Source organism: Fulmarus glacialis, unplaced genomic scaffold (genome assembly GCF_000690835.1).
Source record: "Fulmarus glacialis isolate BGI_N327 unplaced genomic scaffold, ASM69083v1 scaffold20253, whole genome shotgun sequence".
Taxonomy (NCBI): domain Eukaryota; kingdom Metazoa; phylum Chordata; class Aves; order Procellariiformes; family Procellariidae; genus Fulmarus; species Fulmarus glacialis.
Window position 1 is genome coordinate 1 of NW_009205102.1, and position 14,783 is coordinate 14,783.

At 43.8% G+C, this 14,783-nt stretch overlaps 1 protein-coding gene across 1 annotated transcript in view; it reads right to left on the reverse strand.

The window, feature by feature from the left end:
- Nucleotides 1-3,991: 3,991 nt before the first annotated feature.
- The window catches only part of LOC104074961 (beta-taxilin-like), a 15,560-nt gene continuing 4,768 nt past the window's right edge, over nucleotides 3,992-14,783 (reverse strand). Inside the window, exons 3-5 of the mRNA XM_009575276.1 lie at nucleotides 13,116-13,286; nucleotides 5,852-6,046; nucleotides 3,992-4,147 (exon numbers count right to left, since the gene is read on the reverse strand). Coding sequence (XP_009573571.1) covers nucleotides 3,992-4,147; nucleotides 5,852-6,046; nucleotides 13,116-13,286 — 522 coding nt within the window. The remainder of the gene's footprint in view (nucleotides 4,148-5,851; nucleotides 6,047-13,115; nucleotides 13,287-14,783) is intronic.

Sequence of the window (14,783 nt, forward strand, 5' to 3'; positions counted from 1 at the left end):
ATATATAAAAAAGCTCTAGAAAAAATATTTCTTCCATCAATTTGGTCTTTTGATTTGGATCCACTGAATTTTTACCATCTACAATTTCCTAGACAAGAATGTTTTACAGCTTAAGTATGCATTGTATGAAGAAATACCATATTCTGTTTGTTTTATAACTGCCTCTTAATTATTTTGCCTCTTATTTATTTTGAGAATTTAATTTTATGTTTGGTTCAATGGAGTGAAGTCAAATTCTTGAGTTTAGATCTTGCTGACTAAAATTTCAAATAGGTTGCATCATTGCCAGTAAAAAGAGATGGTATGAGTAGGCCTAGGTTAAATGATCCTCGGTTCATGCATTTTTTTTCTTGGGAGAGGATATGTTTTACACACACAAAAATAACTAATTTTTTGTTAAGTTTGGATGAAATCTGGATTTTTTAAGTTTCACATTTTTTCAATATATTCTTGTTTGGGTTTTGGGATGGGGTTTAGGAATTATAGGGTGTCTGGTTTGAATGATTTAATAAAAAGTGCTTTGAAAACCTTCAGTGCTACCCAGTCTCTAGGCCAGTCATTACTTCAAAAACTGGGCTTTTATCTGTATTGCTTAAATCTCAGCTAGGGTTACCTTTGACCCTGGTGTTCCTGGGATAATGAAAAGGTCCCACCTGCTGCGCCATGTCTTCTGCCACAGCACAAGAGATGGACAGAGAAGGCAAAGAAAAGTTGCTTCTTTTGCCTGTTAATGAAATCCTTCTCTCTTATTGACCCACATAGCTTCTGCAGCCAGTAAAAATCCAAGAGTTAATAAACTCTTCTGCAATGGAAGCAAGCCAGAGAGAGGCTTGCTCAAATTAGCACGCGCTGTTATGCAGCCTGAGGTCATCTGCAAACACCAAGCTGGGAGAAAATGGATCAGGAGAACTGATACATTTATTAATAGGCTATGAAGTGGTAACAAGGAGGCTGAAGTATAAAGAAATGAATAAATATTGCATGTGGTATTTACAAAGCAGCACTTCAGTGAAGCTTGGTGATGTTACGCTATACTATTAGAGCTATGATAGCTGCTGGAGGCTCAGACAGTCACATCATGCTCAGGACTAAAAGAGCCAGTCCCCAAGAACATATGTTCCCATTTAATGACATGGATCTAGGGACTGGCTTAGTGAAAATTAAGCTCCCCTTTTTGCTGCCAGACTCTGCAAATTCCAATTATGTAGAAATCTCATCAATACCTTCCAGTCATATACTTGAAAGCCACAGAGGCATTAAACTGCAATTAATTGCACATCAAAGTTTGTATTACAAGTGCTAAAAATGTATGGTATGGGGAGGAAGTCCAAGTAGCATTGACCAGTTATCGGATGATAGTAAAATTGCGTCCTTAGGTAAAGTTGACCCTTTGGGAAGGCCACACAGTATGGCCCATTGCTCCTTATATAGGGAATCACATTCTTAGTTGCACATGTAGAGTGAATTGTGCAAGCAATGAGATGACCTGCCTATTGAGATGGGATGTACAGAGGCTGCAGGAGGGGACATCTCTCCGTGCCTGAGGTAAAGAAGTTTTGTATAGCAGCAAAAATTCCTGCATGGAAGAACTGCATAGGAAGACATCAAAGTGAGCCTTCAAGGAGTAATCAAATAGATAAAAGAATACAAAAAAAATTCATTTAAAGTCATTTTCAAAATCCTGCAGCAAAAGTCATGCACAGGGATGTAAAAAATGGTATGGAGAGAATTGGCATACAGTTCTGAAAGCCCTTCCCTCAAACGACAGGATGTTGAAATGCAGTAAGGCTCTGACTTTGCACATTACTGAGCTGGAGCAAGGTACAGCTAAAAGAGAGGACTCCATCAAAACCACCTTGATTTCATACACAGATGTATATCCATTACTCCCACAGACACTAGCACAATAGCTAGGAGGGTGCGACTAAGAGCTCAGCAATATGATTGACAAGTGGGAGACAAGTGTAGGCCAGCTCTCTAGGTGCTGGGCTACCTGTGATGAATCACGACGTGCTAATCGTGCCGTGATGAATCACGACGTGCTAATTGTGCCTTGATGCTTTTGGCCGGTCACTTAAGTTGTTCAGCTGAATTTACCTTGTTCTGAGGTGATGTTAGTTATACATCACCAGCCTACCTCAAAGGCAGGGGGTTTGAGCATTAACTTGGACAGTGTGAAAAATATTCTTTGCATACAGTGCATTTCATTATACACCCACTACTTAAAGGCTTTGTAGCTTGTTTTTGAACCTGTTATTTCATAGGTGCTAGTCATACATACAGCAAAGCCACAAAGAAAATCTCCCACTCCCAAATGTAGACGGTGATGACTTTCACTGCTTTAAAAGAAATGAAAATAACAAAACTGTGCATATCGGTTCTGGATAAAATACGCAAAGAAGGTTTGGCTAGAAACCGCACCAGTCACAGGCAACAGGCAGCCCCAAAACTCATATTCTGTGAGGCACAGCAAGAAAAGTCATTGGTATAAGGCTGTATGTGTCACTTTTCCACAGAGATAATGCCCTGTCTTTCTCATCTTTTTTTTTTTTTTCCCCCCAGTGTCTGGAATCTGGTACTCAGTAGCAAAACTCTCAGTGACTGCAGTAAAGTAAGCCCCAATTTGCATTGTCATTGTAAGGGATTTCTTAGAAATGTTTCCTGGGGTTTTAATCTGCCAAAAATGAACTGTCATGAATGAAATTTGGGGGTTTGGCCCAACAGTGAAAGGGAAGACTCAGCTGGACCACAAATTGTCATGCAGTGGCATGCAGATGTGCTCACGGAGAAGCCCCAGCTCCTCTTCCCCCTCAGTCTTTAGCTGGGAGTAAAGCTGAGCAGGAGTGGGTGTCCCAGCCGCAAGACCAGTGCAGAGAAAGACGATAAATGCTCTTATGGGCAGTTTTTGGTACGAGGTGTTCGCTGTGTTTCCCTGGTGCTCTACCCACAGGACTTAGAGCCCCGCATTTGCATCCGTATTTCACGATACTTTGGCCATGCTTGTGCTAATGTATCTGTTTCCAGATACAGGGAGGGGATAAGTATCGTCTCTTTAGAGCTCTCTCATGCTGCCCCTGAGATAGCCGGAGGACTGGTGAAAACTAAAGCTTTCTTCCCGCCGATGAGAGCCTGTCGCTCCCCCTGAGTAGCCGCAGCTGCTGCCACCGCTGAGAAGAGGGACTAGGTGTCAGTGTTGAACTCGGATCCTTTGTAGACGTTAGGATTGCTGTGAAAATACCGGGCAGCCTGAGAAAATTAATTTTGGTCTGACTGAGTTGCGAAATGCGTGAGACCAGGGAGGAGTGCCCTCCTCCCGCCCCAGCTGTGCCTGCAGGGGACATCCCGCCTGGAGCTGCTCTTTCCCGCCTGGAGCTGCTCTTCCCCGTCCCCCTGCTAGAGGTGTCCCCTCCGCCGGGTAGGGAGGAAGAGGAGAGGAGGCTGCTAAAGGCACCCGGGGCCTTCCCGCCTGAAGGAGGCGCTGGCAGACCGCTGTGGGGAGGGGAACGGCCGCGACAGGGGAGGGGAGGCTCCGCCACGGCAGGCAGCTCCCGCGGCCGCCTCCGCTGGCGAATCCGGGCCCACAGGAGGACGCCTGGGGAGGCTCTGAGCCTGGGGGGATACCGGCCTTCAGCCGCCTCGCTTTAATCCCATGTTCTTGTTCTCCTCTCTGATTGTTTAAATGTGCTCGTTTATCATGTGAGGAGATGGGGTACCAAATATCAGAGCTGTTCGAAAACTAGTGGCATCACCTGACCCAACGTCACGACAAGTCAACCGTGTAGTAACGGCGAGTTAGCTAGAGCAGTCTGTGCTCTTGCACCCCTTTGCTTCAAAAACTGGAAATGCCAATGGAAGCAGCCTTTCAGGGGCTGTTCCTTTACATCGAGCATTGACAGTAGCAATAAAAAGGTCTCTGCTACCGTATCCCAGGTCGGACCTGAAGAACCAATGTATTAGTGAAATAGCATGCAGGGCTTGTTTTGGCCTAAAGTTAGACAAAAGACAGACAGATTAGAAGGATAGGTACGTATTCCTTTTCTTTCTGATGTCGCTCCTCGGCTTCTTTCATCATTTCCTGAGACTGCTCCAGCTTGGCATCCACCAGTTTCTGTTGAAGTTCTCTGTGCTTAAATATTTTATCAAGGTGCTGTAAGAAAACAAATTGTGCTGAATGCGCAGGTTTAGTTGTGTACACAGACCTTCATGCTCATGCATGTACAGCTATCTACTGGAACACTCATAAGACAAAAACATTGCAAAACAGGAAGCCTCCCAACCTATTGCAATTACTAAAAAACTACAGTGCTGATAAGAACAAACTATGCCAGAATTTGCATGGGAAGGGAAACTCATTTACATTATCTATTTTGATTTATTATAGCAAAAAAAAATTTTTAAAAAGTGCCTTAGCATCTTTGCCAGTTCTGTGGTCTACATATGAAGTCATCAGTATAATCCAATATGATCGAAGATCAAATAATTGCTCGTCAATAATAACTATGCAGGGGACACACTTTTTTAGAGCTGTTAAGTGGCCAGTGGGTCTAAGCCACTGTGTGGATAAATGTGTAAAGACACATTGCACCTGCAGTACCTGGGAGCATGTGCACAGCTCATGCCATCCTCTATGTAAATGCGAGCCCTGTACATCCCCTTTGTTCTGGCCTCACATGTGTAATGTGGGCTTGGGGGGCCTGGGGGAAAGTACATGAGTGGGGATCAGACCATGAACCAGAGGCCTCCTCTGGCCTGTAAAACATCCGGCTCCATGGTGACCTTCAGGAGGTAAGTGGTGCTGATAGCCCTCTTCACTCTTGCTTCATTTAGATAAAATTCACAGGAGCAAATATTCTGAGCGCATCCCTCTGCTTTACATTTTCTTCTCATAGAAACCACAAGACAGGAACATACATTTCATTCATTCAGCATAAGACTCCATACGTGATGCAACAGATTTGGAAATGCATGTATTGAATCGGGCATTCCAGATTGTAAGGACAGACTACTTATGTTTTATTCAGTATGCTAATGTTGTCTGGTTGCACTGAGGCTCACAATAAATATATTTAGAAACAATAAAAAGACCCATTATGATATTTGTTAGTGTTTGTCATAAAATTAAAAAAAAAGGTAGTTTGGCATTTTACTGTAGAGGTTTTTTTGTGTCAAAATTTTCTGACCAGCTCTAATGTTTACAGAAAGAATAATTTCCCATCTGTCTATTATCTGCTAGGTCTTATGGTGAGGATTGTGCCTGCAAAGAAGAATCTGTTCCAATGCAAAGGGCCTCCTTTATCTGTCATCTTAATTTTCTGCTCCTGGGGAAAGGTCAAAGCATTTACATCAGAGCCCTTCTCAGCAACCTGTGTCTGGAAGGAACAAAAGTGTATTTGGCGTCACCAGCAGAGCAGGCTGTCCAAAAAGATGGGAGCTGGGAGGTGCTCGGTGGGGACTTGGGGGGGGAAGCAGGAAAGGGGTGCTGGGGGGCTCCCCAGGGATTTGGGGGAGCTGTGAGGGGGCCGGGGGGCAGCTTAGCAGGCAGCTGGCACACGTTGTTGCTTGGGCGTCTCAGCCCCTCTCCCCACAGCGACAAGGCTGCCGTGGGTGCTGCAGGCAGGGTGCTGGCCCGCGCAACTCCTTGCCTGCAGAGTTTGCCATGTGGAGTCGGGCGGGCTTGCTGCACGCATAGTCCCGCTCAGACGGCAAAGCGTGGTGGGGCTACCCTCGTTACCTCCACGAGACACCCGGACGATAGCCAGCGGGGAGGACAGGCTGGCAATGCTTTCTGCTTTCCCCTGGGGAAGCCGGGTTTGCTGCCCGTCCCCACGGGCAGCCAGGGCGTTGCTCTCACCTCTTCCCGCAGCTCGTACTGGTCAATGATGCTTTTCAGCTTCTCTGCCAGCTCACTGTTCTCCTGGCAGAGCTTCATGTTCCTCTCGCTTTGCTGCTCGATCTGAGCCTGTATTTCACTCAGCGTGCCCTGGAAATGATTAGTTATTTCTTTCCTCTTCTCATCTTCCTCCCGTGCCCGCTGAATTGTTTCCTCCTGTTGTTAAATGGGAGAGAATGCAGTCATGTAAGTAAGATGCATAATAAGCAGTTCCAGAAAGATACTGTTTCAGAGTAGCATAAGGCTTCCCTTTGAAGGATTATATGTGTTTGCATTCCTCTTCGGAGACTTTCTTTCTTTCATCTGCTCCAGCATTAGGCATGATTCTAAATTTACAGAGCAAATTACACAGTGGCCTTGAAAAAATTAGGGAACTAAGAATTTGCATTTATAAAGATGGATGTAGAGCAGAGTTTCAGATCAAAGCAAGTCTGGAAAAGGGGACATACGTGCATGTCTTGATTCGTGATACTGCAGCACAGCTTTTGCTTTGGAAGAAGATATTTAGCGGAAGTAGTCAAAAGCTCTTTTATCGAAATTCTTTTTGATTGATTAAAAAATCACCCTTTAAAATGCCTAGGAATCCTCATACCAAATTTGTGGTCTTTGGGATTTTCATTTTTAAGAGAAATCCATCATTTTCTGTAAAATCCCTCCCAATTCCTCAATTTTCCTTCCCTAACTTTTTAACTGACACCAACATTTGCACTAATTTATTAGGTGGTGGAATCAAGGAAAACTTGAGGGCTGTTTCTTACAGAATCAGAATTTTCTTACAGAATTCAGGGAATCAGAATTTTGCCCAGAGAAAGATTGATGGATTTTTTTTTTTTTACCAATTATTGAAATTCTGTTTTGGATTTGTTTATGTAAAAGACAATGCAGAAAGAATCTGGATTCATTGCTTTGGATCCAGAAATATGGAATATTTTTATTCCCTACTCATTTGTTTCCAGGGCAGTCTGCCCTTCTGGGGAATGTAACCCTGACGTACAGTGGCTAGGACCATATCTGCTGTAGTTACAAATCGTGCCAGAACCACATTAAGAACCCACTCCACAGCATGCAAATGGCATACTCTAATAAGGTTTCAATTAGCATAGTCATTTACATAAAAATCTCTGATAACACTGCATATGGATATTTTCTATAAATATACTTGAATAAAGCCTTAGCTGACTCTAATGAGGTATAATTTATATCATAAATGTGACATAAAAGGTGTTGATTCAGGCCCTGCTCTTAAAGTAAGATGAATACCAAATGACCCATTTTCTACTTAGCATGCACAACACAAGCTCGATCTTGGACAACTGCTGTTCAAGGTAGGGGACGTTTGTCCTTTTGCTGACCGGGGAGTGACAGAGATAACAACGCCTTGGATGACGGGAGGAAAGTATTGGGGCCATTAGTGCTAATAATACCAAAGTGCACAGAAATCACCGTGAAGCCCTGCTGTGCTCTGCAGTTTACACAAGAACACGCGTGTGTTCTCACAAACAGAGTAAAACAAAATGTGAGCCCAGAAGGACTCTCACTCTTAAGAGGGAGAAAGAATTACAGATGGAGATGGGCAAATGACTTGGGGGGGTCCTCGTTCAGTACCTGGGCTGGAAATTGGACACATGAAAAATTTGCAGCAAGAAGCTCTCTAATTATTTTTTTTTAATTGGTGAGAATGATTTTGAGTTAGCCTGAAACATTTTGCTTGACCAGAAATTGAGCTGTGTTCTGTTTGTAGTTACTTTTTGTTTAACTCTTTTTAGGATGATTTTGAAACAGAAATGCTGTTCCAAAGTAGAGTTTAAAATGCTACTCAGAAGGTGTTTTAAATCAACTGCTTTAGCGTTCCCAAAATGAAACATTTCATTTTCTTTTGAAAGGGCATGTTTACAAACAATGTCATCCTTTTTATTTTTATTTGAAACTTTGCCAAATTTAAATTGAATGCCTAGATGGTTTTGGTCAAGTCAAAACTCCATTTTACCTCCAATACACTGTTTCAAAAGCTGCTCATGCCTCTTTGTTCTCTGTTGTATAGGTGCAGCCCTGAGCAGGGAGAAGAGTGACCAGGTGCTTTCACTTCAAGAGGTCAAAGACAGAGTGAGAAATTGAACTTGCATGTCTGGAGTCCTATTTCTATGGCTTCAGAACATCCTTCCTCAAAAATACTTTATTGTTTCGGTGAACCAAATGGTGATTTAAAGCCCTCTGGAGTAATAAATCCAGCTGAATATAAAACAAAAAATCGGTGCATTTTGTGTAAGTCACACTGCGCAGTTCTGTTACAAGGTGAAATGAGACATCCTGAGAGTAGCAATCATGCAAATGTAAAAAAAAAAAGTGCATGTGTTACTCAGTGGATCTTATTTCCTGCTCATCCTCTCTTCTGAGGTAGAATAATTATACAGAGCACAGAGACTATGCTAAGATTCATGGTTAAAGACACTGAGCCAGCATTTAGTTGCAGGGCACTATTTCTCTTGACCTCTTCTACTTCTGAGAAAAAGATATTTGAGGAGGATATTTGCCAGGGGGGCTAGGGTGTGTCCCAGAGAGCTCCTCAGAGTCCCTCAGAAAACGGCAGTGATTTGTTAAATCCTCGATGTCCCAGTTACAGATTAAGGGTGGGTGTGGGTGAGAGGAGCTGGCTGAGCAGAAAGGCGAGTGTGTGGCTACGGCACCGTGCAGAGACCTGCAGGCGTTGCCTCTTCCCTGCACCCAGGGAACAAACCCCTCTGTGCCTCAGTGCTCCACCGTGCCATGGAGCTGGCCCCCATGCTGCCAGTGCCCAGCTGATGGTAGGCTGGTGCCTGGTCCCTAAGGTAATACGGTTTCAATCTCTAGGTGCTACTGATAATACCATGGGAATAATGATGGGTCTTTGGAGGTGTCTGCATTACACCCGAGCCTTTACTAGCTGTGAAAGCCTACGGCTGAGGCTGCACCTGCGCTGGAGCCAGGGAGGGGGCTGGATGCTCATGGTGCCACCAGCAGAGCCCTGCTTCCCTGCCAGCTCTGCTCCGGGGCTGAGGGCTTGGCTCCCCTTCACCCACCTCGCCTGGGCAGGCACAATCTGGCAAACCCCAAACCATCAGCATCACCCAGGTTTTATTATCACAAAGCTACAGCCCCAACCCTTTGCTTATATTTGTCCCCGTAACCTGAGAGAATGCACTTTTTTCCAATAGGTTCCTTAGTCCTTCCCATTTCAAGACCCCATAGTGTAAAGTAAGATCCTTAAGTTTTCTCCCAAATTGGAGGCTTGAAGGCTGTCTTCTGCTTTGTGTTACTGCTGTTACAGCTGAAGTAGCTGTGCGGAGTCCAGAGCTCCTGGCTTGCTTGGTTGTAGGGAGCAGAGCAGAGGGTGATTGGGGTGATGACTTCTCAGCATCATCATCAAGGGCATGTAGTGATAGGACAAGGGGTAATGGCTTTAAACCGAAAGAGGGCAGATTTAGATTAGATATAAGGAAGAAATTTTTCACTATGGGGGTGGTGAGGCACTGGAACAGGTTGCCCAGAGAAGCTGTGGATGCCCCGTCCCTGGAAGTGTTCAAGGCCAGATTGGATGGGGCTCTGAACAACTTGGTCTGGTGGTAGGTGTTGCTGACCACGGCAGGGGGGTTGGAACTAGATGATCTTTAAGGTCCCTTCCAACCCAAACCATTCTATGATTCTATGATTTTATGATTCTATGATCACGGTGAATTCATAACATGCAAACCACACTTGCCCTTGTCAGCTGCTTCACTCTGTGCTTATTCTTTGAATAGTTTTAAATTAAGTGTTTAGTTATAGTGAGAAAAATAAAGCATTGTAAATTATTTTTAGATTTCCAGTTGTGGAAAACTAAAGTCCAGTCATAACTATTGTTCCCTTTCCTCTGCCCTTTCTTAATCTTTGTGCTCCATATCTACCCTATCGAAGATAAATTCTTGTGTCCTACTGCAATACTGCTATCACTCTTGTGTTTTACTGCTAAAAATATAAGACTGCATTGAATAAAACCTTGTAAAATTAAGACAAGGATATTTTGCAGTTTGGGATTTATCACTGCAATGGGAGATAATTTGCAAATAGAAGGGCAGGATTGTCTCTAGTCCTCCTCTCTCTCTGGGGCAAGTCAAGAAGACTTTTGGTCTGCTGAAGTCATATCAGCTGAGACAATATGAGCATGGACTCCTCATTTTCAATGACCCGTTCTCCTCATTCCCAGGCAGCACGGTCTGAGCCTCAAGGCCTGCAGTCTGGAGCTGAGCCCACAATCGAAGCTGTTGATTGTTGTGACATTTGTATGAAAGTCATTGCTTAATGCACGGTAGCAGGAAGGACAAGGGACCTGAGATGTTCATGTCACTACAAGACGCTAAGTAGCCACCAAACTGTCAGATAACTGGCAGAACATGAACATAATGCAGAGAAGTGAGTCGCTGTTGGTCTTAGCAGAGCTACTCTCTATTGCAGTGGGAACACACTCTGCTATTTCACGGACATTTATTCTGCTTTTCTTGGAAGGAGAATTAAACATCTGTTTTCTGCTGTGAAGTGTAACTGCAAGGAAATAATCTGAATAGCTGGACTGTAAGTAAGTAAAATTTTGAGGCCATATCCAATACTAATCAGAAATTTTTCTTCTCTGCTCTGCATTGTGGATTTTCAGCGCAGCGCCGCATTGCATATTCATCACCACTTGGCTGCACCGATCTCCACTTAATGGGAATTCCACACACCAGATGAGTGAAGATGACATTTACATGACGTGATGTGCATATAATGTACCACATGGCAAGTCAGAGGAGGTTCATGATCTGGACTGGCCAGGTTTCTCCTTTGCTATTGAAATGACACAATCTCCTACAGTTTTTATTTTCCATTCTTTGGAACATAATCAGAAGTGCTAATCCAAAGTGCTAAAAAATTATGAATCAGCTTCTCTGTCCTGCCAAAACCAAAATAAAAATTACTTAAGCAGGAGATTTTAAAAATAACATTTGATGGATTCTCCTGTTTTGGGCCCTGTTTTGGTACAGTCAAAGCAAAAGAAAATTGCACTCATTTAAATAAACAGAAGATGAGATTCTGGAGATTCACAGATGTCCAGGAAGTAAAGCTTAAAGGCAAATATTCCAAGAATTGTGTTAAAATTCTTAGAGGGACAAAACTGGATAAGGATGTTGACTACCTTTGTTTATTAATTTAATCCTCATTCATTCTGCAGTATATTTTGTCTTACTTAACTTTTGTCTTATTTAACTTTGTTGTTTTTACACTGAAAGCACAAGAACCAGAGGAAAGCTAGTACTCTGGGTTTCTTAAAAGGTCTCTGAATTCTTAGAAAGACATGGCCAAAATTTGAACACTTCGTCCTACTACAAGATCAGCTCAGGTACCTTTCCTGGCTCACCTGGCATAGGTACAGGACAAAAATCTGAACTGAGTCTGAAATTGATAGGTTTATTTAGGGGACCTAGTCCCAAAGTAAAACAGTCCAACAAGTGGAAAGATGTTGGAAAGAGGCTTTCCTAAATGTAAAGATGAAATGTGTAATGGAGTATTTATATGCAAAGAGAAAGAAAAGCCATGCTTTCTAATATTGACATTAATAAGCATATGATGGCTGGAAAATTCAACAAAATCTGTTCCAAATACGTTTTCCGAATATAATTAGTTTTTCTCTATAACCCAGTTTCTGCTTATTTGTTCCACCAATAGGATTTGTTTGTTCTAGAAATCTCAGATAAGTCTATGCAAAGCACTGTACACTGTACTCTTAAATCACTTTAAAATTGGCTTGTATTTCTGTTGAAAGATTTTGCCCAAAGACGGTCTGGTAAATCAGCGTGGACCAATATTGAGGTATAGCTCAGTATGCACCAGGTTTGGTACAAATGACAGGCACAAATTTAATTGACACTACCAGTTTTGCACTACTATAACTGAGCAAAAAGATAGGTTTTCTTAACTATCAGTTAAACTGCTTTTATCCTTCTACTAGTGCAGAGTTTGAGCTCATACGTAGCTGTTCCCCCTCCCAGCTATATTCTTACCAACGTACAATGAAAGTCAGAGCTAGACCCTGAAGGCCCACTCCTGAGCTGGTGGAAATGAATGAAAATCCGTCACAGTTTATAGAGGTTATATCAGGTGAAATTCTTGCTGCTGAGAATTCAAACGTGTAATTCTATACATAACTATATCCCCATAAAGAAGGATTTTGAATAGATCAAAGCAGAGTTTTTTTGTATAATAATAACACCACCATCACTAACGTACTCGGAAAAAAAGGAAGATCACAACAGAAATATACTTCTTGAACCTAAAATTTTTCAAGAAGCATAAACATATTATAAATTTCACATTTAAATGGTGTGATGCACCAAGCAATAGGCAGACATGGCATATGGATCCCAGCCTTTTGACACTCCTGAAAATTTCATTTTTGAACTGATGCTCGTCATCCAAACGACTTCCACAAAGTGTTGGCATTCTTCCTGTCTTGAGGCTTGGTATCTTGAGGCAAATGCCCCAATTGCCTAACCCTTACAGATCACTTGAAAATGCCCAAGTGCTCAAATTACATGAACACACCTGCCAGCCTTCTGTGAGCCCCCTGGAGCAAAGCTGGTGTTCATATTATTTTGGCCAGGCACATTCATTCGCATCTGCAGTCTCAGGGACCTGGGAAGACATGTTCTGGAAGACCTAGCTGCTACGGTTTGAAAAGCGCCCTTCCCCAGCTGCCTGCTCCACCACTCAGCCCCGCTCGCCGCTCCCAGGAGGGGGACGTGTGCCTCTCCCGACCCCTCTCCAGCTTCAGCCACGGGGGAAGCCGGGCTGAGAGCGGAGTGACAGGGACACTTCTTGCAGCCCAGGCTGGTGCCAGGTGACTGGCCCGGCTGGGGGCAGAGGGTGACCTGCCACAGCAAATTGGGCAGAGCTGGTCTGTTAGCACCACTGGTTTTCTCTGCGCTGAGCTCCCTGCTAACGTGAGAAGGGCTTACAGCTAACGTGGGCAAACTCAACGCTCAAAAGCACTTGGATATTTCCGAACGAGGAATAAAGGGGTCTTGGTGTACTGGCCTCAAGACTAGAGCATATATATAATCATATATTGCACATGCAGATGCAAATGTCCCTTTGACCTGGTACTAGAGCAAGATGGGAAGGCATCAGCATCTTCTTCCCCGCCACTGCTGGGTACCTTGATAAGGCCACCACTCACCTTGAGGTTTTTGTTGTGCCTCTGGAGCTCCCGGCACAGGCTCTCGAGCTTGCTGCGGGCGAGGATGGCTCGGCTGTGCTCACTCTGCAGCTGGTCCTTCTCCTTGGTGATCTGGGCCTGCCTCTTCTGCAGGTACTTGAGCTTTTTCTGCTCAGCACGATGTTCTTCAAGCTGGGCGGGGAACAGGGATTAAAACAAAATGAAGAGGAAAAGGAAAGAAAAGAAAATGAACTCTTTTGCATTTGGGACAGTGTTCACACTTTCTTAACCTCTTAGAAAATATTTTATATTTATCAGTGCTAATGGAAGAGGAGCAAGCGACCTGGAGGGAGTCCCAAGCCTCCTCGCTGCAACAGTCCCAAGTGTGCTGTAGTGTGGGTGAGTGAACATAATTCTTAATAGTCTTGTCACACCATTTCAGCCCTTTCTTCTTTGCTTTGAATTTCTTTGAAGGGCAGCTGTGAGGTTTTATTTTTGTTTCAACGTTAGGAACTGGAGCAGCCGGTAGCGCTTTATGCGGTGAGATTTCTCCAGATCATGAGATAACGCAACAGTTGCTCATTCTGTTTTGTGGCTTCCTAAAAAAGAAGTGGCTTCCTAGGTACCCAGGAACCTGCTGGAAAAAACAACAGCAAAAGAGGCGCTGGAGACCAGGGATGCCGTCTGTGTGTGGGCTTTGCTGTTGATGGAGGAGAATGCTTTTTAGGGAAGAATTCCCCAAAATGACGTGTGGGCACCTCCTCTTGTCAGGCTCCTCTTGCTCGTGGGCACATGTGGGACTGTCCGTCCGTTGTGTTTCTGGAGGTCCCGTCATCAACAGGGCTGGGCTGCAGGTAATCAAACCTCTTTTGGGCTCTTCGGATCCATGTAATTACTGAAGAAAATATGGTTTGCTTGGGAACCTGCTGTTCCTGTGGGTGCGTGGCTCCTGCCTTCCCTAGAGGGCTGGCGGGGAGGAGGGTGTATTTGGAGGGGGGATGAGGGACAGCAACAGAATTGCTAATAGCAGTCCCCACACAGACTGGTCATTTCTTCTGCCGTGTGCCTATTATTGTTTTGAAAAAACTTCCTGCACTGCAAATTAACACCCTAACAGACATGTCAGAGAAGCATTTCACCTCTGAAGCTTTTAAAGATTTCTTCTGCCGTTCCAACGCACAGCAGCCCTCCTCGCTGCATTGCAGGCGTGCATACATTGCGAGACATTTCTGAAGTCCAGATGTTTTCCGGTTGAAAAACAGCAGCAGATGAGCTGCAATGTGCAAACCTTAATAACAATAGTTGCTATTAAGATTACATTATCTAATAATATGGTACCACTAGTATTAATTATTAACCCCAGCATGACTGGGAAAGTTTGTGAGTGCGGGGGAATGATGTGCAGCTCACACAAGACAGTCAACTGGCGTCATATTTTACACTTTCTCTGCCTGAGGATGTGTTTTCTGCAGATGTTCTGTAATTTATGCTTACAGTACAGAGCTCTGTGTATTATCAATTGAGTCACAGCTAGGCATGCCACAAAACAATGCAATCACCAGCTTGAAGTGTATTTACAGTTTATGCTCAACTTTCCGCATGTGTATGGTGTGTTTTTACCCCAGTAGATCAGAATAGGGGCTTTTGCATCTAATCAAGCTGCACTAGCTGAAATAATTTTTCTAGCAT